This window comes from Stegodyphus dumicola, chromosome 9 (assembly GCF_044657685.1).
Source record: "Stegodyphus dumicola isolate Sdum_Otavi_A_Nest chromosome 9, ASM4465768v1".
Classification (NCBI taxonomy): Eukaryota; Metazoa; Arthropoda; class Arachnida; order Araneae; family Eresidae; genus Stegodyphus; species Stegodyphus dumicola.
The window spans coordinates 112,253,001-112,279,171 of NC_140776.1; the positions used below are offsets into that span (position 1 = coordinate 112,253,001).

Sequence of the window (26,171 nt, forward strand, 5' to 3'; positions counted from 1 at the left end):
AGTTTTGTGTTGCATTTTAAATGTAATGTGGTTTATGGCTATCGCTAGATTTGTGATGAAATTTATGCGTTTTCAGGTTGGAGATCAGAATTAGCTTTATTTTACTGAGAGATAGCGTGTTAATGATTTTGTTGTGGAAATGCCATTTAACATTTTGGTTTTGATAAATAATCATTGCTTTTACCAAAACACCAGGGAGGATATTTTTCTTTGATTATAAAGTGTTAGGATTTTGACTCTGAGAGTAGTTTAGTTTTAGATTGAGTTTATTTTTTTACTCCAGGCACCAAGAGTTTAACAGTTAAATGTAAAAAGTAATTTTAACATTCTTTTTTTCCTACGTAACAATTTTATTGTTGATACTAACGCAAATTTTGGTAGAAAAGCTAGAAGAGGCATCAATAATGTTTTTACGAAACTTAACGAACGTTTGAACCAAAAAATTATTCGAGTAGGTTGTGCATCGCACATTCTACACAATACTATTCAAACAGCATCTGACTTACTTCCAGTGGATGTTGAAAATATTATTTCCAAAATTTATTCGTATTTTTATATATATACTTTGCGTGTTGAAAGTTTGAAGGATTTTTGTGAAAGCACAGAAATTGAATATAAAAGAATTATTGGTTACAGCAAAACACGATGGTTGTTGCTACAACTGGTAAAATATGCTCTTTTACCAGCTATAGAAAATATTTTAAAAATATACAAACCATTAAAATCATACTTTCTATCACAAGATAAATGTCCAAGAATATTGCAGCTGTTTTTTAAAAATGACACATCACAAATTTGTCTTCAGTTCATCCACAACCAAGCTACATTATTTCACAATGCTGTGAAAATTATTGAAGGGCACAAAATTTCAATTACGGAAGTGTCAAATGAAATCAATAATTTAAAAACAAAATTGTGAGAAAGAATTGATAATGATTATGTTCCTTTAGTTATTCGAAAGGACATCACTAGGTTCGAAGTACAAGGTGCCATATTACATGACCTGAATTTCTGAAAGAAGTCATAAATTTTTATAATAACTGCTTGGAATATCTTGAAGAATGGACAGTTCAATTCGAGGATATTAAAAATTTTCATTGGGTGACATTAAAAAAAGGAGATTTTATGGGAATATGTGGAAAAATCTTTTTAATATATTAGTAATCACTTTCTGAAAAATAATATTTGCAAAAATGATCTTTATGATGAGGTAGCATTGGTAAAAAGATGCATTACTGATGAAAAACGTTAATGTTGGTTGTCTGCAAATGTGGAAACAGACAAAAAATGGACTTCATTTTAAACAGAATAATATTCCTTATGAAAATATTTTGAAAATTGTAGGACATGCGCTCTCCCTTCCAGGAACAAATGCAGCAACAGAACATGTTTTTTCTAGTATCAATAAAATATAGACAATTGAAAAAAAAAATGCAGTTGAACATTAAAACTTTAAAATCTGTATTAAGCCTAAAATATAATTTGACCAATTCATGTGAGAAATTTCATGACATTTTAATAAATGATCCGAATCTATTGCAAAGTATTCACTCAGATAAAAAATACAACCATGAAAGAAAATAATAATTTCTTTAATAAAATATTAAATTAATTAAAAAACATAATATTCAAATTATTGTTTTTTACAAATATTTTTATAGTTACCAATAGTTAATAATAAATATATATTTGTATATTTATAGAAAAGTATATGAATGTATATAATAAAATATATTTTTTTGAATTATTGGTCTGCTTTCATAACTAAATTATAATTCTCATTTCATTCCATTTGTCCCACTTTGTCTCAATGAAAATGTGGTCACTTTATATATAACATTATAAAAAGATTCCGTATTAGATTTCATTCTTTCCCTTTTTTATTACCATTTTCTTTTTAAAATCTGTCCTTCAAGAGAATGAAAATTATGGTTATGAGAAAATGACAGGCATCTGATCGCATGTTAATATTAAAAATAATATTAATATTTGTAGTTATCAGAAGCATAACTACAAATATTAAAAATAATATTAATATTTGTAGTTATCAGAAGCATAACTACAAATGCTGCTGTAGTAAGTTATCATATACAACACAAAAAATTTGGCATCTAGATGTGCAATATCTAGAATGATTGAAAAGTTTACCAGAAGCAATTTTTTTAATGCTTTATATGCATGCATATTTAATATTTTTCATAATAACATTGATCACTGATGAAGTGACATTCAGGTTGTAGAGGATGAAATAATTTCTGTTAACAACAATTTAGTGGGAATTCTCGATACAACGATTATGATGAAACTTTACAACTGAACAAGAAACTATGTAAAACAAAGCAACTTAAAAACTTTTATTGAAATAAATGTTTAATAAAGCATTTAGTCAACATATTTTTTTTATAACAAGTATAACATTTTCCTAAATATAAGTACTGGAGCAACATACAAAAAGTTAGATTTCGTAATTTTCAAAAAATGATTTTTTTAAATTTAAAAATGCCAAAACATGAATCTTTGCATTATTTAAAACATTTTTGTAACTGGAAATCTATGTCTACAGCAGACATCTGAGAAAAGAAAGGCTTGGCAAAGACTTCAGTAGATGCAGCATATCATAATGAACTATACAATATATAATACAAGATATCATGTTTTATGTATTTTAAGTATTCACCACTTTCTTGATAAATACTTACTCTTTCCTTTTTCATTTTTTACCAGCCACCTGCCTGAAGGATTTCCTTCCATGCGCAGAATTAGAACAGTTTCACCTTTCTTAACAGCTAAATCTCCTTTACCACCACGACTGTCTGCTTTTACCAGTCCATCATCAATAGGTATCTCTTCACCAGTCAACTACATTAGTTAAAAACAGAAACAACAGATGATGAAATACATATACACATATAAATAAAATGAAAATACATCATTTCCAACTAAGAAATTATAAATCACACATCACAAATATTTAAATTCTACACCTAATGTTATCAAAAAAGATACTATTGTATTTCTCTGCATCATATCTAGCATTAGTTATTTAAATCTATTCACTAATGTGCTTAAGAAGGTATGCAAACATTTCACTTTGTCAGATCTTGTTTTAGATAACTAAAATATGATTAATAGTATACTAAGACTAAATGCATAATTCAAACTATGCTTTTTGATGAAATTAAAAAAAGACTCTCAAACATTTTGATAATCCAGATTATTAAAAAAATCAATCCTATTTCAAAAGCACTACTTATTTATGCAATATTTTCAATAATATTTCTCTACATAAAAAATGTGTCATGTGGTTCTTTTATGATAAATAAATATGATGCAGGACAAGAACATAAGAAACTTTCACTTCCATAAGCATCATTTTATTCTACAATAATTTGCAATTTTTCAGTTAGGTGGGAAAATCCTCTTTTAAAAAAGTTAGATTTATTCATAAAGAAGTTATTGATGTACAGTTTGACAATTTCTAAAGAAGTTAATCCCAATCTATTCAGAGAGTATTGAAGAGGCTCAACGTGAAAGCTTAAATTGCACCAGAGCCTGTCCAGTACTTCTCGAGTTTTGAGATAAACGGTAATTGTACCCAGAGCACACTGCAGACCTAAATAAAAGGGGCTTTGGCACTGAACCAGTTTTCTGGTATCTAGTTTATCTTCGTTTATAGAAGTGAATCACAATTTCAGCAGCAGATTCTTTTGATTTTGAAAATTTTATTTTAACAAGTAAGCTTTAAAAATTGATTCTAACTTCTGAATTCATGTTTATCTTTGCCTGGAAAATTTGTCTCTGACAGAAACTGAGGCTTTTAAGGAAAGAAATGTCCCCATCCATAAGTCAAAAACTTGCTCTCCATGAAGTGCAATAAATTTATGATGGTGGGTAAATTTTTTGCTGCTAAAAGTACTAGCAGTGATCAGGACAAGATTTAAATTTGACGAGATGTTAAGCTATTTGAGATATGGGGCTCATTATGAGGGATATAAGTCAATTCTTTTTATATGGGATGTAATACAATTTTTGGGGGAGATCCAAGAAAGTGGGGCCCCTAAAGCTATAGCTTGTGCAGCTTATATGTAAGTTTGGCACTGGCAGCGATCACCCTGGTTGTCCACCTCCAAAATTAAGCTACTTCCCACGGAAAATGAAACCATATGGAGAATGAAAATTGTCACTTGTACAGAAGCTTACACTTGCTCTCATCTTGCAAACCAAGCCTCGGATTCAGGAAGAATATTTCTCCTTTTACATTCTACTTGACAGCACGAATTAAATTGGCAGAGAATTGTTGTCAGCAAAGCCATTGGCTGCCCACATACTTTTCTAAGATTGTTGCCCCCAAATTTAAACAAAAATGTTCAATGATTAATAAAATTTTTATTTCATGCTTACTAAATACTTATGTTTGACAAACTGTATAAAAGTACTTACATGTGACAACTACTTACAACAAATTTAATGAATTTAAAATATTTAGGTATGATATCGTGAGAGTCCAGCTGCCCCTGGTTTTCACCGCCCATGTACTTTTACGTGCTGTACCCCCGCTAGGAACGGCACTGGTTGTCAGTAAGTGTTGGACTCTTATTTTTCTTTATTTCCATACCTACTCATCACTGTTAAAATTTCTTTCCATACTCTCATACTGTATCTAGCATTCTTGTTATATTATATTCATCAGCGAGCTTTAACCATTTTTAACTTTTTGCATTAGTATGCTGGAAAAAAAATGGAGTTTTTTCCTATCATCCCTTGTACATTATACTGTAAATTCAGGACTTAAATTCAGTTAGAACCTGGAAAAGCTAGTTCTTAGTTTTTAAATGAAACAGTAATTTCATCTCCAGCCCTAAAAAAAGATGTTCAGTATTTTATTTTGTTATTTTACTATTTATTATTAGTTTTAAGTTATTATTAGTTGAAGTTTTAATTTAAACTAATAATAACTATTTTATGTACCGTAATTTCCGGAAGAAACGCCATGGCGTTTACGTGTTTAAAACTTAAATTTTCAGCGGGTGTGGCGTTTAGGTGCACTAAAAATAAAATATTTCCTTTGATGGTCATTGTGCATAGTTTGAATAACTTTGTCATTGTGCATAGTTTGAATAACTTTGTCATTGTGCATTGTTTGAATAACTTTGCCATTGTACATAGTTTGGATGGCCTTCTCGTTGTACATAGACCACTCAGTTGTTCCCACACAAAAGACCACTCAGTTGCTTTTTGCGAACGTTATTTTGTTTACATTTTTTTCCTTGAACGGACCTACATGCCTTATTCACCCTAAACGGGATCTCAGAACATTCTTCCCCCTTTCAAATCAGCATTCTCATCATTTTGAATAGTCTCTCTCCCCTGCCATTCGATGAATCTTCCAGGACCCATTCTCTCCCCACCCCTGCCTTTTCTGCAATTTTTTTCAAAGGTGGACACGACTCCACTTGCCCTCACAATAACAAACTCTGACATATTTCCTCTTCAGAATGAATCGATTTTTCTTGGCATTCTGCCAGATACAGATCCCATCAGTTTAGGTACAAGTATATGTTGGATAGTTTTTAAGTAAGAAGGGAGCGGAAAATTTCTGAAAATGGCACCTAAGCGGCACAGAAGCTATACTGCTGATTTTAGGCTTAATGTAATTTCATGTGCTGAACAAATTGGAAATAGAGCAACAGCTCGAGAGTTTGAAGTGGACGAGTTCAACGTTGTAGAAATGAAAAAGAACTTTAAAATATGCCACAACAGAAACGAGCCAAAAGAAGTGGTACTGTAAGGTGGCCGAATCTAGAGGACAACCTTGCAAACTGGATAAAGGAGCAATGAGAAAAGGGAATGGCAATTTCAACTGTAAAAATTCGCTTACAAACAAAATTTATAGCAAAACAAATGAACATAAATGATTTCAAAGGAGGGCCTTGCTCGTGTAGCAGATTTATGAAAAGAAAAAATATTTCTAGACGTATTAGAACAACAGTCGGGCAACAAATGAAACGCCATTAGCTTTCGACTCTCCTGCAAACAGAACTGTTGATGAAACTAGTGCAAAAACTGTATCTGTGCTTATGACGGGGCACAATGTGTGATCATTTACATGTGTGTTAGCTTGTGCCGCAAACGGTGACAAGCTAAAGCGGATGATCATTTTTAAACGAAAAACTATTCTGAAGGGAGATTTTCCTAATGACGTAATTATTTGTGCAAACGAGAATGGCTGGATGTGCGAAACAATCATGCATAAGTGGCTACAAAAAAGTTTGGCAGTGTCGTAAGGGATCTTTTTTCCAACCAAAAGGGTTATTGACAATGGATTCGATGCGTGCTCATTTACTTGAGTCAGTGAAAACCAGATATTAAAAATTGTCTACGACTGTAGCAATAATTCCTGGTGGTTTGACAAAAGTCTTACAACTATTAGATTTGTCAGGTAATAAATCCTTCAAAGCTGAAGTCCAAAAGCGGTGGGAGTGTTGGATGAGTGATGGATTGCATACGTATACCAAAAGCGGTAAAATTCGTAAAGCATCTTATGAAGAAGTTGCAAAGTGGGTAGAAAGTGCGTGGAAATGGGTTGTGACGATCTGGAAGACTTGGACTTAAATCAGGATTTACTAAATCTTTTTAATTCAGATAGTGAAGAATCAGATTTTGATGGCTTCATATGATGTATAGTTTGCTGTAATTCCTTTTGTAAGTAAAATTTTAAAATTTCCTTTTGTCATCCAAATTTAATATTTCGTTGTTGCAACATTTTTTTATTATATAGTCTGAGTATTACAAATATGGACTTCTTTAGTGGGTAAATATAAGTATATTCGTGAACATAAATATATTTTCAACATTTCTTACCTTTAATTTATTTTTGAGTTATGATTTCATTTTATGTATTTTTCTTAACTGATATGTCATATATCAGGACATAAGTTGAGATTTTGCATCTATACAGCCCACGACGATGTCACGTGCAATTTAATCTATTGTGGCGTTTCTGTGTAATTTTAATTTTTCTCGAGTGCGGTGTTTACGCTGATGAGGCCTTTCTTCCGGAAATTACGGTAACTATTTATCATTATTTTAAGTTTATTAAATATTTCTCATTCTTAATATTTTATTTAAATTTTAATTACTTCATTACTTTAATTATTTTATTACTTTAGAAGTTGTCTTATTTATTTATTTTTTCCTTTCTTCTGACATCTTTCCAGGGTTCTGGCACTTCTGAATTCAGAAATTAAACCTAGGCCCAATGAGATTATAATTTGAGAGTGCAAGATCTAGTGAATATGGGGTTAGGGTGACATAAAACATCTCAGGAAAACTCAATAAATTTTTGTCTGATATTCATTGAAATGCGGGACAGAGGATAATCGCAATAGAAGACAACATTCTGACGATTCGTCAGTTTTGGATACTTTGATTTTTGCTTTTCAAGCTGCTATCTGGGAACAGTATTTTTCCAAATTTATTTTCTGATTTGGTAACAACTTATAGAACACAACTCCTTTGTAGTCTCCATAAAGCAGAAAGCATTACACTTTAGGATGCAGCCCTCCTCTCGATGTTACCAAAAGGGATCCACAGTTTACCAGATAATCTTTTTCTTATAATATTAGTATCTAGAATCCAGCAATGAGATATTTTTTTAAAAAAAGAGCTTTTTTATTTTTTCAGCAAAGAATCACTTGCTTAAACTTGATCAAGCATATTCAGCTTTGTTAAAGTATCAGGTACCCCTATCTTCTTCAAATGATCATGTGCTGTAGTATTTGGAATATATGTATATTCTATCTGACAGTTCCTAAATGTATAACTTGGGTTTTCAGCAATAGTTTCTGTTTGCAAAGGATAGTTTTCCAGAGTGGGCATCATCTTCGAAGCTGAAAATTACAGGCTTAACTTTTCAAACCATCTTTGAATCATGTCAACAGAAGCAGAACTTTTCCATATATGTCATAAATTTTACACGCAGTCTGACGAGCACTTTTTTCCTTTTTTTTTAAAAGAGCAAAATATGATGAAACTGAACTTTGGTTTCTCTATTCTTAGTACAGCACTGAAACAAAAATTACGCTATGACAGAACCACATGCTAGAATTATGCAGCGTGAGCAGAAAAGACCACATTTAAACATCTACATCAATTAAAGTCTATGTATATTAACAATAACAATTTTTACCTTGCATAAAATGAATGCAAAGTTCTTTCTGTCTGGAAATTTCAGCCTTCTTGGAAATTTTCTACTTATTTTTTACTCCCAATTGCTTTGGCAATGTGTTATTTATACTTTTACTATTGTATCTATTAATGACTTTTTCTTTCCTCTAAGAAATAAACACACTACCAAAAATTACAGACAGAGATTTAAAAATGCATGATTGAAATAAAAATATTTAAAGGAAAAACAAAACAATCATTTCCCATTATTTCATTCAAGAGAACGAAGTGATAATCCATAATGGGCATAATAGCCAGAGATAAATTTAAAATCAAAATTTTAAAGCAGTTATGCATTTCTGACAGTTTATAATTCCTCAATTTTATAACTTAAATTCAAGTACAAGGTGTTAACAATAGTTTCGCCTATACTGCTGGAAAATATCTTAGCATAAGCTCAAAGAAAAGTCTTTGACCTCTTAAATACTAAGAGTGTAAAAGCAAATATTCGAATTTGTCACCTTTTTGTTCTCTCCCTCTCTTTTTCCTGCTTTTCTTCCCTTTCTTTAGCACAAAAGGACTAATAGTTATTTGATCTAAGTTGCTTTCAGTGTCATCTAATGTTAATGCTTTGCTTCATTTTTCATTCGAATCTATTGCCATTTGGAAAAATATAGGATATTCATCCCTCAAATTGAATCTGTCTGTTATGGATTAACAAACTAAGCTATTGAAAAGCAATGTAGATGCAGTTCTTAAGATTATTATTTTTTAATTTTTTAATTAGATGTATTTGAATAAAAATGCATTTCATTGATGATGTATCTAATTGAAAACATTTAATATTTTTATGGAATGGCATTCTACGTTTTTTGACTTTTCAAATATGTAGAGGGTATAAAACATCCTGATGTTAATCTCAATATAACCTCTAAAATGTTAGATTAATAACCTCTAAAATGTTTCACTATTCCACCTGGGTCATCTCTATTGCTAATCTCTACTAATAAAAACAAGCCCTTTTGAGTGACCATTAAAATTTGAACCCTTTCAGATTTCCTTTCTTTTCCCTTACCCCCTTTTGTTTCTGCTATTATTCTTAAGTAGGAACTGGTTATATCAGAAATTTATGTACGAGACAAAAATTAGTAAAAATTGATTGCAATATAATATTATAGAATAAAAGTATGAGTAATATTTCAATCAGTTTCTTTATTCACTTACCCCAAACTTCTTTTTCAGCTTTTCCATTTCTTTTCCCTTTTTTTCTTTTTCTTTTTGCTCTTTACGAATTCTTTTCTCTTCCTCCCTTCGCAGTTTCTCTATTTCTTTTCGGTTATTACTGTATAAGGGTGACCCCGAATCCCTACATTATTAAAATTCAAAGATTGTAAAGATTACCAGTTTGCATTTCTAATGTAATTTCTTTAAACAATGTAAGTAAGATGTTAAATACACTGAGATATATTTGTAAAGACTTAATGTATATTTTGCACTCACTCGGGAATAAAATCACATGGCATTTCTTCATAAAATTCCTCTTGAATGGGCTGAAAGAAAAAATTTTAAAATTCATGCTAAAATTGCTACAAATAACAAAAAAAAATGAATAACATAATTTTTGAAAATAAAGCTTGCATATATTATACTGAAATGAATGATGAAAAGGGAAATATTTTATTCTGCTAAATCAGTACTCAAAATAATACATGAAAAAAAAACAATTTTCTTCTCATATGCAGATAAATACTTCACGGTACACACTGTTTCTAAATTAAATTCAAATACATTTTGCGTACCATTTACATTCTGAGCACCTAAAACAGCAGAATATTATTTGCAGTATATCTATATTACTCTCTATGCTGATAATTCATTTTTCAATGAAATTATAGTAAACCAGATGAAAGAATAATTATATTCCACTTATTTCTGGAAAGGGTGAATTTAACAAGGTAAAGTTTTATACCATGCATTTTATGAATATCTAATGGTTTATTCCATTAACATAAATCATATACACTCTTAAATTTTTATTTATACATTCAGAAGTTATCACAAAGGCAATAATCTAAAAAAATTAATTTGATATAAATAAACCAATTTTACTATGCTAACATTAAAAAAAAATATTTATACAAAATCAAGTTTTTATTAATACAGAGTTCAAATTTCTCCAGTTGTGAAGTTCAAATTTTATAATATTCTGCAAGATTCTGAAATTAAAGAACTTCCACAAACTTAGTTTACACTTACCAGCTTTAAAAAAAGTTATATCTGTGTGTGCATAAATAAAAGTAACGCAAGTCAGTAGCCTCAAACTGCACATGGCTCAAATGGATGATCAGAAAATAGTAGAAATTTTTCCAAGCAAAATGAGTTTTAAATTAACAAAATATAAATTATTTTAGCTAAATGTTAAATTTAACTCTCCAACTATTTATCAAAACATACATAAATAATAATAATTGTAACACAAGGGAAAATTTCAAATTTATATTTATTTTCTATTTGCAAACAAAAATTTGGTCCCAACAAGACATTTTTGTTAGTAAAATTACAAAAATTTTTCATTTTTGATTACTGTAAATAATATTATAAGTTAGCTATGTGTTGACACAAAAGTGTTCCAGTGCTTTCAGAACAGGAATTGCATAACATTCTGTGAATAAAATCTTCCTTTTTGGGGATATTGATGAAAACTTTTCCCAATAATTGGCATGGAAATGCTCCTTACTTAATCTCTTAGCATCAGATGTATTTTTTTAAACTGACATTTTATTATTAGTTCAAACAAATGCAAACATTTCACTATCCCATTTGTATGCCATGCAGCCCCTCAATATGACATTTGACATTAATATCAAAGAATTTGGTCAATTTTTGTCATAGGAACACTTTTTTTTTTTTTTAACAAAGAAAAATGTACAATATGTTTCTGAATATAGGAAATGAAGGAAAGTATAAAAAGTTAAATTTTGCAGTTTTTTGCAAAATTAATTTTTTTAAATTTAAATATCAATTTAAAATATTTCTGTAACTGTAAGTATATATGAAATAAAGGACTTCTGTGGACATAGAGTATAAAATCACAAAAATGAAAATGGCCATAAAAATATTGATACTTACTCCATCAGCATCTTGATATAATTCCTCTGAAATCAAAACATAACATACATTAGAAGCATTGCAGAAATACATTAGGAACAGTATTTAAAACTAAGGCATCACAAATCTACAATTAAGAGATTTCAGATAGAGCTACTTTTCCTAATACAGATATAAATTTGGAGACAGGGAAGAAGAAAGAAAAACAGAGTCGTAGCTAGAGTTTTGAGAGCCCAGGGACAACTGAAGATTTTGGGCCCCCTACTGCTTGACCAAGGATGGAAAACATTTAATTCTAAAATGTTGTAACATCAGTTTGGCGCCCCTTGGATTCTGCGCCCGGGGACAGATACCCCCCTTGCACCCCTCTAGCTACGCCCCTGAAGAGAAGAGGAAAAGTATTGAAGAATAGATACTGATATGCATACCATTTGAACCATGAACATTAGGCTGCAGGTACTCAGATGGACAAGGTGGAGGAGGATTCTTTGGCTTTGTGGGTAAAGAAGGGACTGGACAAGTTGGCACATCGTCAGCTTCACCAGCATCATTATATAGCTCTTCGGCTTGCTCTTCCTCTTCTGTATATTCGGGGCTGTGAGAAAAACCAATATTGAACAAACAGTATATTTTATGAAGATGATGAAAAAAAATGGGATTAAAAATAAAACATTCATATTACCAAATATGCTTATTCTTTCAGTTAAAGACTTATTGTTTGATTCACCTGAGGTTCATATGAGCTAATATTTATCATTATCATTATAAAACTAAACACCTGATTCATATATATCCAACAGAAAAAAGAAAAAATGCTATTCACATTCATCTCAATTATTTTATAATCTAAGTTAAAATAATATGCTGAATAACCATGATAACGGAAAAAGAATCAGCATAATATTCATAAATTCACAGGACTAGTTTTTGAAGAATAAAATAAATGACAAACAGAACAAACTGTTTCCAGGTGATAACAATGAGAGAAAGGAAGAACTTTTACAAGTGAAGAACATGATTCTATATTTAAACCTTCAAAACTACTCCGCCAAATTTATGAATATTATACTGATTCTTGTTGCCTTAATTCCTGCAACATTTAGCATATAATCTCTTTAAAATTTACAAAAATGATACATTTCAAGAAATATGCAATCATTTATTTAGAACAGCCTTTTAAAGGCTGTCTGTAAAATTTGATATATACCATACAACTGTTAAATAGAATATAGCATAAAGACTAAGGGTTTTTCATTAATGCCTTGTGCATAAAATGTTAACTAATTTAGGGCTTAATTAGGAAAAAAAACAATCTTCTGTTCTTAACCAAGACTTTATTCATTTTGAGAACAACAGGTACAGGTCCCTCACCATAAGAAGAAGTTGTTTTACTCTTGATGAGGAGGGATCTGCATCTGCTACCTTCGAAATCAATAGACTCTTGGTTAAAATAAATGGCTAACGGAGGGCTGTTGCTTTGCCCAATTACTTTGCCGTGTTTCTCTTCTCTTAGTTCAGGACTTAATTTAGGACTAGCAATTTATATACTTAGTGGCATAAATAAATTTATTATCAAATAATTAAACACCCTTTTAGACTAAAAGGGTGTTTAATTATTTGATACCCTTTCAGTATAAAGAACTTCATCAACTCTTTCATTTTAGTTCAGACCTAACAATTTAAGATACAGTGTGGTAGTCATATACCTTATTCATGTAAGCTTTGTTTGTTTGTTTTTAGCTTTTATCATCAGTTTGTTATTGACCCAAAAGTGGCATTGTATAATACATATTTATTGATTTTGTTCATGCATAAATACATTTGCTTCCTTCATGTCCAATTTTGTGCTATACAAAGCTTCGTCAGCACCATTAGCATTACATGAGAATTATGCAGGGAAACTTCATTTTGAAATGACGCAGTTTGAAGTGATTTATTATCATTTTATACTATATTATAAGTATTTACTACTATAGAATGCGAAGAGAAAATAATTAAATTAAAAATAGTGTTAGAAGACTTGTAAATTAAAGTCAGAATTTTGCTTTACATTATTTTATCTTACATATACGTTGTAGGATTCAAAGGTTTCTGGACTGAGTCTATAACGTAAACATTTTTTGCAGTAGTGCGACTACAAGAACATTTTTGTATTACGACATTCTCCCCCTTTTATAAAAGTGGTTTGTCCCAAATCATGTGGTTGAAAGCAAAGAAGTTGAAGGATCCTATAGATTCTTTGATTGAAAGCTCACGGCGACAGTGTTTTTTGTAGGCAGGTACATTTAGTAATCAGCGACAGAAAGAAATGGCATCAGCTGAGCAGAGAATCAATATCAAATTTTGTGTTCGCTTGGGAAAGAGTGCTATGAAGACTTCGAAATGTTGAAGCATGTGCACAGAAGTGAAACGTTATCGAGAATGCAAGCTTTTGATTGGCATCTTCGTTTGAAAGAAAGTTCCAAAGACGATGAAAGCTGTGGCTGTCCCGTGATTTTGCCCACTGATCAAAATATCAAAAAGGTGTCTGCGGCAGTTAGTGCAAATAGGCAACAAACAATTTGCCAAATAGCAGAATCAATTGAGTTACCAGAGGCCATATGTCAGCGGATACTGATTAAGGATACTGTCGGAAGATACTGATTAGCATGCATAGGTTGTGCCAACAAATCATTCCCCGCATGTTAAACGTAAACCAAAAGGGAATTCGAATGGAAATGGTGGGAGACTTAATCTCAACTGTTGACAAAGATCCTTCCCTACTTGGCAGAGTTGTTACTGGAGACAAAGAAATGTTTTTTGTACGACCCGCAAACCAAAAGAGCATCGGCAGCATGAAAATCACTATCTCCGCGGAAGCAGACATTCCACCAAGATCGCTCTAAAGGAAAGAGTCGAGCTGGAGGATTCTTCGATAGCCATGGCATTGTGCATCTGGAAATTAATCCTGAAGGACGCACTGTGAACAAAGAACTCTACTTCGAAATCCTGCGTCGTTTGCGTGAGTCAATCCGGAAGAAGAGACCAAAAATATGGGCTGAGCAGCAGGGCTGTGGAGTCGGAGTCATGGAGTCGGGCAGATTTTGGGGTAAAAGGAGTCAGAACTGGAGTCGGTAAAAACAGGTCGACTCTGACTCCTGTTTTTGTTGGACAGTTTAAATTTGAAATGAAATTAAAATGAATTGAAAAAAAAATTAATGACAAACTGAGTTATTATTTTTATTTATGAACTATATACCTTAATAAATAGTTATTTTCTATTTTATTGACATATTAATTAATAAATATAAGGGAGGAGGATGGATGTGATATTTGCCATTAGTGATTAAACTGATTCATTTAGTTACAAATCTCACTGGTAAATTTAGGTAAGCAGCAATAGCAACAAAAACTCCCAAAATTGATGCCATTCTTAGGAAGCGAGCAGGAAAAGGAGAATTATTGATCAAGCAACGCAATAAGGAAGTACATATTTAATGATAAAGAGGTTGTTAGAATTAAGAACTTTCTTAGAAGATGCAGATAACCCTAATGTTTCACTAACAGAAAGACTGTGGAATGATCTTGCAGAATTGGAAACTCTTCTTTCTACATCGTGTATAGCTACAAAAAAGTTGCAATCAGAAGAACTGACAGGAGGCGAGAATGGAAGAATCTGAAGTTTGTTCTTTCTGAAATGGAGGGTTTATTGCAGAAGGAATCATTTCTTCAATGAAGAAAAGAGAAGCTAGTTTGCTACACAATGAGATCTTGCTGGGTTCAATATATGTAGATCGGAAACACTGGATTTTCTTGGATGACAAACAAATTAAAAAGGTAAAGAAAGCCATCTATGAACTTTCATTAAGAATGAAATTATTCTCAGAACAATTGGAGAATTCGAATCAGGACAGTTCTATCATATTCTTCCAGTAATGAATTAGAGTTTGAGAAATATTTTTGGATAATATTGAAAAGGCTAAGGCAAAGTGAATGAAAATAAAGAACCAAGAGCCTTTCGATATAAAAATGAAAAAATACAAACAAGATTTCTACACCGCCTTTGAAGAAATAGAGAAATATGATTGTGCTTGCAAGACGCTTCTGTTAGAACTTATAAAAATCTATCCTGAAAAGTTAAAAGAAGTAACCCTAACAGTTACAGCTCTTCCTCCTACTCAAGTTAGTGTGGAAAGACTCTTCTCTGCTCTGAAGTTTACCAAATCAGATCTATGGCCCTTCAACAAAGAAGATCTTGCCGAAGCTATACTGTTTCTTAGAAATAACTAATGCCAGTTTTTCCATTTCATAATAAATGCTAATTAATATAAATAATTTGCTATGCTATCAATTTTATTCCCTGTAGCATCTATTACTTCTTTTATATTAAAAAAATAAGCTGTAACCCATGTGTATATGTTTACATTATATATATATGAGGGAGTCAGAGTCAGAGTCTTTAAAATTCCAGTAGTCTAAGTCGGTCATTTTCCCAACTGACTCCACAGCCCTGCTGAGAAATCATGGTCTCTGTTCCATAACAATGCTCCTGATCTCTATTTCACCGATCTCTATTCATCAATGACTTTCTTGCGAATATAAAAACAACTATTTTGCCTGCCTCATCCTCCTTACTTACCTGACCTTGCACACTGCAATTTCTTTTTATTTCCTGAATCCTGATACGCTTGCAGGGTCGTCGATTTCAATCTTCAGATGAAGTTAAATCTGCATCGCAGGCTGAATCAAAGGACATGGCCAAAAATGGATTCCAGACATGCTTCGATGAACTTTACAGGCACTCACAAAAGTATGTTGTTGCTCAAGGCTCTTATTTCGAAGGAGGATGTGTTTCTTCAATTTAATTCATAATATTATTTATGTCATAAACTCAGTCTGGGAACTCTTGAATCCTACCTCGTATATATTATCTGAGTTTTGCCTCTTATTTCTTAACCCCTTCGAGCCGGGTAGCGAAAATGCGCGCTTATCACATAGGCTGGCAGTGTCTTACGTGAGCGTCTCTCCAGGGCTGGGGGCTTTTTTGCTACTAAGCCTAAATCCATGAAATTTCCGAAGTATCAACGCATTGTTTAATGATGCTCTATAGAGTATTTAAACGGCTTATGCTTTATAGATATTTATATATATATACTTTAATTACCTTATTTCTTGTTTAAATGCATATTTTACACATTTTATTTTAACTACTCACCATTTTATGACTTTTAACATTATACATTTGAAAACTAAATATATTACTTAAAATTCTCTTTTCATATGAAAAATCTGAAAACAGGGATCTACACACAGTCCTACGTTACATTCCTTGCACTCATAATAACTCATTTGCCGTTTTGGAGGATTTTTCCGGGAATGTGAACAAACGAAGCATCGTCGTCTCATTTTCTTATCAGTCTCTTCTGAACAAAGTTTTGGAAAATGTCTTTCAGTTAATCTTTCAGAATCAATATCAGAATATCAGAATTTCAGAATCAATATCAGAATATCAGAATTTCAGAATCAATATCTGAAATATTTTGCATCATTTCTGCTATTTCATGCTCTGTTAAACATTTTTGACGCTTAGACATAGCAACGGTAAAAACAGAAAGAATTCACGTCTAACAAGATCTAATTATTTTCTAAAAACTGAACTGCAAACCGAAATACTCAACGCTTTAGCGCATATAAAACTTCTACTTACAATAAACAACTACCACATGCGAATAAAGTGCGATTTAAAGAGCCGTCATAAATCATGCCATTCAGAAACATTTAGTTTCCCGTTTGTTTATATAATCAAAAACACGTGTATGTGAGTCATGCTTCTCTCATTTCGAGTAGAAGGTCTAATGTACATGTATCTGAAACCATATGGACATACAGTGCCATCTTGTGGCAGAAATTATAGTTTCTAAAACCTTCTAGGACACTGGCACAAATACGTGACAGTCGTTAGTAAACGGGAAAATGCTCTGGCACGCCTGCGTGTCGGCCGGGAGGTGAGTGTGTTCATTGCTGGCACGTAGACGTGACAGTCGCCGCGAAGGAGTTAAAGCTCTCAAATTTTGTATAATTTGCAACAGACAGGACAAGCAAAAGATTTAACAACATAGTTTCTTCTTCTGTAAGAATGCTATTCCAGCCAAAATTTTCAATATTTATTCCAGGGGGAGGAGCTGGACTATTTTCCCACTCTACATATATCATTTTTTTTTTTAAATTTTTTTAAAGAGATTTATCAGCCAAGAATTAAAGTTTCTTTTTTTGCAATTTAAATAATTTAAAATTTAAACAAGTTTTATGATCAGCATCAAATGCAATAAAGATTTACTTTATCTTCCAATAAGAACCTATTTCATCTTCTAAAAGCAAGATCTCCTCCATGTATCACAACCAAATGGAATCTTGAGTAATTAGTATATGGTTAAAGTTAATGAATATATTACAAATTTTAAAACCGCTACTTTAGAATTAAGAAACTCAAAGTACTGTTAGAATTCTTCCAAGACTGATTGCAGAAGCTAAGGAATTGTGTGACAGTATATGTGTTGATATAATGGACAGATATTCTTCCACTAAACACTTAGTCGCTTTACTACCGAGTGGTTATAATTAAACTTTCCCTATAAATGGCATTGTACAGCGCAAACTGGTAAATGGAATGCAACAAAGTTTTGTATATGGGCTATACACGAGATGCACTCATGGAATTTAGAAAAAGAAATTTCGTTCCAAAACGTCCATCAGAGGGCACCTCTTCAGGAAAAATATGAAATTTAACAGTATAAACGACCAAAACAGAATACAGAAACAATATTAGCAATCCAGTACTAAATTGATCAAAAAGAAACGCTTTACTACTGAGTGGTTATAATTAAACTTCCCCTATAAACGGCATTGTACAGCGCAAACTGGTGAATGGAATGCAACAAAGTTTTGTATATGGGCTATACACGAGATGCACTCATGGAATTTAGAAAAAGAAATTTCGTTCCAAAACGTCCATCAGAGGGCACCTCTTCAGGAAAAATATGAAATTTAACAGTATAAACGACCAAAACAGAATACAGAAACAATATTAGCAATCCAGTACTAAATTGATCAAAAAGAAACGCTTTACTACTGAGTGGTTATAATTAAACTTCCCCTATAAACGGCATTGTACAGCGCAAACTGGTGAATGGAATGCAACAAAGTTTTGTATATGGGCTATACACGAGATGCACTCATGGAATTTAGAAAAAGAAATTTAGTTCCAAAATGTCCATCAGAGGGCACCTCTTCAGGAAAAATATGAAATTTAACAGAATAAACGACCAAAACGGAATACAGAAACAATATTAACAATCCAGAACAAGAATTATGAGTAATAAAATACAAAACTGGGAAAAGCTGTCAGTTGCAGAAGAAAATGTCGAGATTTGCATGCTTGGGAAGAAGAGGAAGCTGATGTTTCCGGCTGTATTAATGACGGTCTCTTTAGTTGAACGTGCGTTACTGGTGAGACTGTTTTACGAAAACAAGGGGAATGCTTTTGCTGCAGTTCATGAATTTCGTCGTAGAAAGAACCTCCCACATGGACCAATGTCTAATAAAGGACAGAAACAAAAAACGGAATACAGAAACAATATAACATTTATTGACTATTTTCTGATCACCTTGTTATCGAACCACGTTAAGTAAAAGTAAAGGAGAAACAAAACCAGTTCAGTTTGCAGAAACAAGAACAGATTAGGACAAAATTGCACAAGAGGAGCAGTTGTTAGTTGTGTCCAGGACGATGTAGGGAAAGGTGCTCCACGTGACCACCCTCATTCACCTTCAAAATTTTAAGTCATGGACAATGTGTTCAACAACAGATCATAACTGATCAATTGTGAGGCTTCGCACAAGGAATGTTAGTCATTCAAAGTCGCAACACCTCCATGATACACCAGACTTTTTAAATAGCCCCATAACCAGAAATCATATGGAGTTAGATCCGGCAAACGTGGTGGCCATGGATTAGGAAAGGAGCGAGTAATAACACGTTCCTTAGTGAAGTGTTGGAGCAATAGCGCCTTCATGGACCCATCTCATGTATAGCTCATATAGAAAACTTCGTTGCATTCCGTTCATTCGTTTGCACTGTAGGACTGTTTATAGGGAAAGTTTAATTATAACCACCCAGTGCTTTTAAGATTGGATATGTGGGGGTGCACCATCTTGCATGAAAATAGTCGGTATAAGGACCCGCCTTTGCTGTAGTTGCGGCACAACAAACGTCTGCAGGATGTCATTGGAACCAACGGCTTGTAATGGAACATGTGACAGGCCCGCATTCACCGATTTCCTCACAGAAGAATGGCCCAAGGATTAATGTCGCCATGAATCCACAACACCAGACTGTGATTTTTCAAGACTGCAGGGAAATTTCAGTGTGGATCCGCGAATTTTCCCAAGCCCAGATGCGACAATTCTGTGTGTTTACTGTACCACTGAGGTAGAAATGAGCCTTGTTGCTCCACAGAATATTCCAAGGCCATGACAAATCAACAGTCATTCTCTTGAGAAAACTGATTGCAAATGAAAGATGTTATGGCTTGTGTAAAAAAGGTTAGCTTTAAATATGTTCTTGGCCCATAGATGGCGCCACTGTTTTTATATTCTTCTTTAACTGTGCACTCCAATAAAACTTCACTTGTGTTCCAAACTCCCAACAGGTATGTTGTGTATTATTTATTCTCATGCATGCAAGTAACCACTCTCTGCTATATTGAGTTTCTAATAGGTTATGGGCCCAGGCCAGATTAAGAAATGAGGATAAATAATCTAGTGTATAGATAAGTTAGTTTGTTTATTTAATTCTATTTGTAAATTTTTTAGAATTACTTTAACCAGAATTGACCACATGGTTATGTTAGGGTTAGCCAAAGCACATGGTTGCAAAAGCTTAACTAGTACAAATATTTTTGACTGTTAATTATTTGGGCAAATGTTTCTTTGAGAATAAAATTAATTCAATAGAAAATTTATTTGAATTTATCTCAAATTATAATTTTTTTTGTCTCTTGTTGATTAAAGTTAAAAAAAGGAAAAAATGCCAGGGGGAGAAGGTTCATTTAGTCACAAGCAATTGAGTGGAAAAGAAAATTACATGGATTGGAAATTTTCCATGAAAATGCATCTTATTAAATTAGATTTATGGGTTTATGTAGAGGGTACAAAAGAAGATCCAGTAAAGGATACCAAAGCTCTGTCATATATAGTTGAAGGAGTAAGTGAAATTATTTTCAATGATATAAGGGATTTAACAAGTGGAAAGGAAGCTTGGAAAGTATTAGCTGAAACATATGAGGATAAGGGAATCACAAGGAAGGTTTCAATAATTAAAACATTAGTGAATACCCGTTATACTGATTGTAAGGATATGTCTGACTATTTACATAGGGTCATCTTATCAGCAGTTAAAATCTACTGGTGTTAAACCTGATGAAGAATTAATTGCAGGAATAATTTTAGCTAATTTACCTGATAGGTTTGAACCTCTTATAATGGCTTTGAAAAATTGTGGTGAGGCAATAACAGTTGACAATGTTAAAAATCGCTTGTTAGCTGAAGATTCAAAACCCCTAGTCAATGAAAGTAAGGAATACGCATTTGTTAATAAAAATATCGGAAGCAAAAGGTACTTTAAAGGAAAATGTTTTAAATGTAATTTGTTTGGCAACAAAAGCTCTGATTGTCAGAAGTCACCTCTCAAAAAGGATAGATATAATGAAAACAAGTTTAACAAAAAGTCTAATGTTGGATTAAAACAAAAAAAGGGGGAAGAAGCTTATGTAGTGGAAATTAGTGTAGCTAATTCTAATCCACATCCCAATATTTGGTACATGGATTCTTGTGCTTCTTACAACATGACTCCACATAAAGAATTATTAGATGATTATCAGGATGCTAGTATTCATCAAATAAAAACAGGAAGTTCAGTAATAGAAGTAGAGGGTAAGGGTAAAATAACTTTCCTCTTATCTAGAAATAAAAAAAGGGAGTCTGTAACTTTTAGTAATGTTTTACACGTTCCAAAGTTAACAGCCAATTTGCTGTCCATTAAGTATTTAAATAAAGTATTTGGAATGGTTAGTACTTTTACAAGTGAAAGATGTTTTGTGTATGATGGTAAACATTTAGTTGCTACTGGAACAGGTATGGGAGATAATTTGTATTCTCTTGATTTATGTAATGAGTGGGCTTTAATTACTGATAAAAACATTTCAAATGAATTATTACACAAAAGAGTGGGCCATTTAAGTGAAGGAGGAATGACCAGATTAAAAGATATGGTCGAAGGTTTTACATTTAACGGAAAATTGTTAAATTGTGTGTCATGCATTAAAGGCAAAATGCATAGACAACCATTTCCCAAGGGAAAAGCTAAGCGTGCAAAAGAGTTATTAGGCATAGTACATAGTGACCTGTGTGGGCCTATGAATGTTACATCAATTGGTGGTTCTCGCTACTTTATTAGTTTTATTGATGATTTGTCGCGAATGACTTTTGTTTATTTTTTGAAAAATAAATCTGAAGTTTTTGAAAAATTCAAAATATTTCAAGCATTTGTGGAAAGGCAAACTGGCAAATCAATCAAAATCTTACACTCAGATAATGGTACTGAGTATGTAAACAATGAGATGGATAACTATTTAGCATCAAATGGAATTCAGCATCAAAAATCTATTCCATTTACACCAGAGCAAATGGGTGTAGCTGAACGTAGTAACAGAACTCTTGTAGAGCGAGCACGATCAATGTTGGTGGATGCTCACCTTGATCAAAATTATTGGGCTGAAGCAGTGCAAACTGCAAATCACTGTAAAAATATATCTCCAACTATTGCAGTTGCAGGTATGACCCCTTATGAAAAATGGTATGGGGATAAGCCAAATTTAGAATACTTGAGAGTATTTGGATGTCGTGCATTTGCTCACATTCCAAAGCAAAAACGTAAAAAGTGGGATATAAAAGTAAAGGAATTAATGCTTGTTGGGTACTGTCAGGATAGAAAAGGCTATCGATTAATAGATCCCAAAACTTATGAAATAATAAATGCACGAGATGTAAAATTTTTGGAAAATGAAATGTACTACAAAAAGGCAAGTAATATGCCAAAATTCTATGATGAATCCTCATTCAGTGGGAGCGTGATTATGACATTTTCAGATACTGAGAATGCAATAGCTGATGATCAGAACGGTGAATTGGAAGAGATGGTTAATGACAATACTCAGTCTGATCATGAATTAGTTAATGCTAATGTTAAATCTAATCAAGATGAACATAATACTGCTCAAAATGATAGCCATGATAACAGTAGTGTAGTTGATGAGCTACCTACATTGACTAGAAACAGAAAACTTAGATTCCCAAATAGTTATACGGACTATGACACACACGGGATGCCAGAAATGCTAATGCCAAATTTAGATCGAATGTGCTTTGTTAAAGCTATGGCAGCAGCAACAAATGATGTGTATTCTGAACCGAAAACCATTGATGAAGCATTAAGGGGCAATGATGCAAACCATTGGAAGGATTCTATATGGGAGACTATATTAGGCCATATTAAAAACAAAACATGGGAAATAACAGATAAACCTTATGATAAGAACATTGTAGATTGTAAATGGGTTTTCAAAATTAAATGTAATTCAGTAGGCAAGATTGAAAGATATAAAACACGTTTAGTTGCTAAGGGCTATTCTCAGATTGAGGGAATAGATTATACTGAAACATTTGCACCAGTTGTCCTATACGTAACATTAAGAGTTTTATTAGCTTATGCAGCTATATATGATTGGGAAATTGACCAAATGGATGCTGTAATGGCTTTTGTACTGGGAACTCTAAATGAAGACATTTATATGAAAATTCCAGACGGTTTCAGTGAATTTTACAAGCAAAACTTAAAGGGAAAGGTCCTAAAATTAAACAAAGCATTAGATGGTTTAAAGCAGAGTGGTAGACTATGGTACCAACTGTTAGAAAAGGGTTTAATAGAAATGGGACTGAGGCAAAGTTCTTTTGATAGTTGTGTCTATATTAAAATAAATGAAAATAAAGATCTTGTTATTGTTACTATTTATGTTGATGACTTACTCATTTTTAGTAATAACATAGAACTTAAAAATTGGGTAAAACAACAACTTAAAGAAAAATTTGAAATGAAAGACTTGGGACCAGCAAATTATTGCTTAGGAATTAAAATTGAACGAGATAGAACTAAAGGGTCCATTAGCCTTAGTCAAACTCAGTATGTAGAGAGTATGCTTTGCAAATATAATATGCATGAATCTCATGGTGTAAAAACACCATTAGACCAAAATCAAGTGTTATCTAAACTGCAGATACCAACTAGTAAGGAACAAAAGCTACCTGTTCCTTATCAGGCTGCCATTGGGAGTCTTCTTTATGCAGCTCAAGCAACACGGACAGATATAACTTATGCTGTGAATTTCCTTAGCCAGTTCTCCAATAATCCGGCAAGGGTTCACTGGAATGCTGTCAAGCGCATCATGCGGTATCTTCGAGCCACTACAGATGCTACATTGTCTTTTTCAAAGGACCATAGTGCTGATGTCCTTGGTTACAGCGACTCAAATTATGGAGGTGATGCTGGGGATCGACGATCAACCACTGGATATGTTTTCCTCATCGGAGGTGGTGCAGTGTCATGGTGTAGTAAGCGTCAACAAACCATTGCAACTAGTACAACAGAAGCCGAATATATGGCTCTTTCTGCAGCTACTAAAGAAGCCATATGGCTCAACAAAATTGTTAAAGAACTTGGGATTATTACTGCAAAGCCAGTATTATTATACTGCGATAACAACAGTGCTATTTATCTCAGCAAAAATAGTGTGTATCATGGTAGATCAAAGCATATTGATATACAACATCATTTCATGCGAGAAGCTGTGAAACTTCAGCACATTGACATACAATATAAGACTACTAATGATATGATTGCAGACATTTTGACAAAAATTGTAAACAGTGCAAAACATGAAATGTCTGCAAAAATAATGGGTTTAAAATGAAGACCAATGTAATTTAATGTTTTATTATATGTATGTGTGCTGATGTAATTTCTCATTGTATTTAATTAGGATGATATTTAAACCTAAAGTGGGAGTGTAAAAAAGGTTAGCTTTAAATATGTTCTTGGCCCATAGATGGCGCCACTGTTTTTATATTCTTCTATAACTGTGCACTCCAATAAAACTTCACTTGTGTTCCAAACTCCCAACAGGTATGTTGTGTATTATTTATTCTCATGCATGCAAGTAACCACTCTCTGCTATATTGAGTTTCTAATAGCTTGTCCCAATCAAGCAACTCCTGAGTTTGGTAGATCTGGTATGGGAGGTAATGCATTATGTTTCTGAGTACTTTTTGGATGAAGTTGTAAGAATAGCCTATCTGTCGAGAAACTGCACGTGAGCAACTGGCCCCAAACTCTGATGTCTGTGACTGTGTGTCAACAGCTGCCTTGACGGCATCAACAAGTACTGGTGAGACACGTTTACAGCCTCTTCCAAGTTGAGTTCCTAATTCCCCCATCTCTTCAAATCTCTTAATAATGTCCCAGATACCTTTAGTAGACATTGGTCCACACCGTAGGTTCTTTCTACAATGAAATTCACAAACTGCAGCAGACGCATTCCCCTTGTTTTCGTAAAAAAAGCTTCACCAATAATGCTCGTTCAGTTAAACAGACCGTCATTAGTACAGCCGGAAGCATCGACTTAAATGTGACAATGTCTGCAAATGTTTTATACCTTAACCTGTTTTGCATAAAGCTTCCTTTTCTTCCCAAGCATGCAAATCTCAACATTTGTCTCCTAAAACTGATAGCTTTTCTCGGTTTTGCATTTTATTACTCAGGATTCTTGTTCTGGACTGTTAATATTGTTTCTGTATTCCATTTTGGTCATTTATTGTGTTAAATTTCATGTTTTTCCCCAAAAGGTGCCCTCTGGTAGACATTTTTTAACTAAAATTTGTTTTTCGAAATTCCATGAGCGCATCTTGTGTATAGCCCATATAGAAAATTTCGTTGCATTCCGTTCACTCGTTTGCGCTGCAGGACCGTTTATAGGGAAAGTTTAATTATAACCACCCAGTACTTTTAAGATTGAACAACCTACAGAAGAAATAGTACTGAACATTGAAGGATACCCAATGAATGATAAAAAAAAAGCTCAAAATTGTAACTAAAAATATTCTATTGTATGTCTGATATTCATGAATACTTCAAATTAAAGTGAGCTACTGAAATTTATCTTGGATAATCTAGATGATGTTCTTCCATGACTATATCAGAGGCAGAATGCTGCTTTTCAACACTGAGAAGAATGAAAACTTTTCTAAGAAGCACTATGAATTTGGAAAGACTAAATGTGCTTGCAATGGAGAAAAATTTCCTCAGTTGTCATCCAGAGATCAAGGAGAAAATTATTGATCTTTTCGCACAAATAAAAACAAGAGGAATGGGTTTCATTTTTTAATGAACAGATCAATCAATTGAACTGTAACAATTTTAGGCTAAAGTAATTAAGAAATGTATGATTTTGTTTAGATTTTGTCAAGTTTCTAAATAAAAAATGTTCTTTTTTATGCATGTTTGTTTCTTTTTACACAATTAAAAAAAAAAACCCAAAGGTTAATTTTCTGGAACACCCCCCACACTAAATTTAGCTATGAGCCGCCACTGATAACATCTGCACTTTCATTTGATTTAACTCTAATCGTTTCTCGATAAAACATCTTTTGTTTTTATGTACAAGGATATAAATTAACTGTTAATGCTGCATTTTGAAAAAAAAAATATTAAAATTTGGGACCCTCATTCTACAAAAGTGGATTATTTTCCA

General features: G+C 32.7%; 1 protein-coding gene across 7 annotated transcripts in view; it reads right to left on the reverse strand.

Annotated features, from left to right (window-relative positions):
* The window catches only part of LOC118185025 (uncharacterized), a 221,106-nt gene that overhangs the window by 24,033 nt on the left and 170,902 nt on the right, over positions 1–26,171 (reverse strand). For all 7 annotated transcript variants that reach the window (XR_015043065.1, XR_015043064.1, XM_085823921.1 and 4 more), the window contains 5 exons: positions 11,703–11,869; positions 11,296–11,321; positions 9,667–9,716; positions 9,391–9,532; positions 2,700–2,859 (listed from right to left, as the gene is read on the reverse strand). Coding sequence is in view for 5 of the 7 variants with exons in the window: in XM_085823921.1 (XP_085680047.1) it covers positions 2,700–2,859; positions 9,391–9,532; positions 9,667–9,716; positions 11,296–11,321; positions 11,703–11,869 (545 nt within the window). In the remaining 2 variants the exon portion in view is untranslated. The remainder of the gene's footprint in view (positions 1–2,699; positions 2,860–9,390; positions 9,533–9,666; positions 9,717–11,295; positions 11,322–11,702; positions 11,870–26,171) is intronic.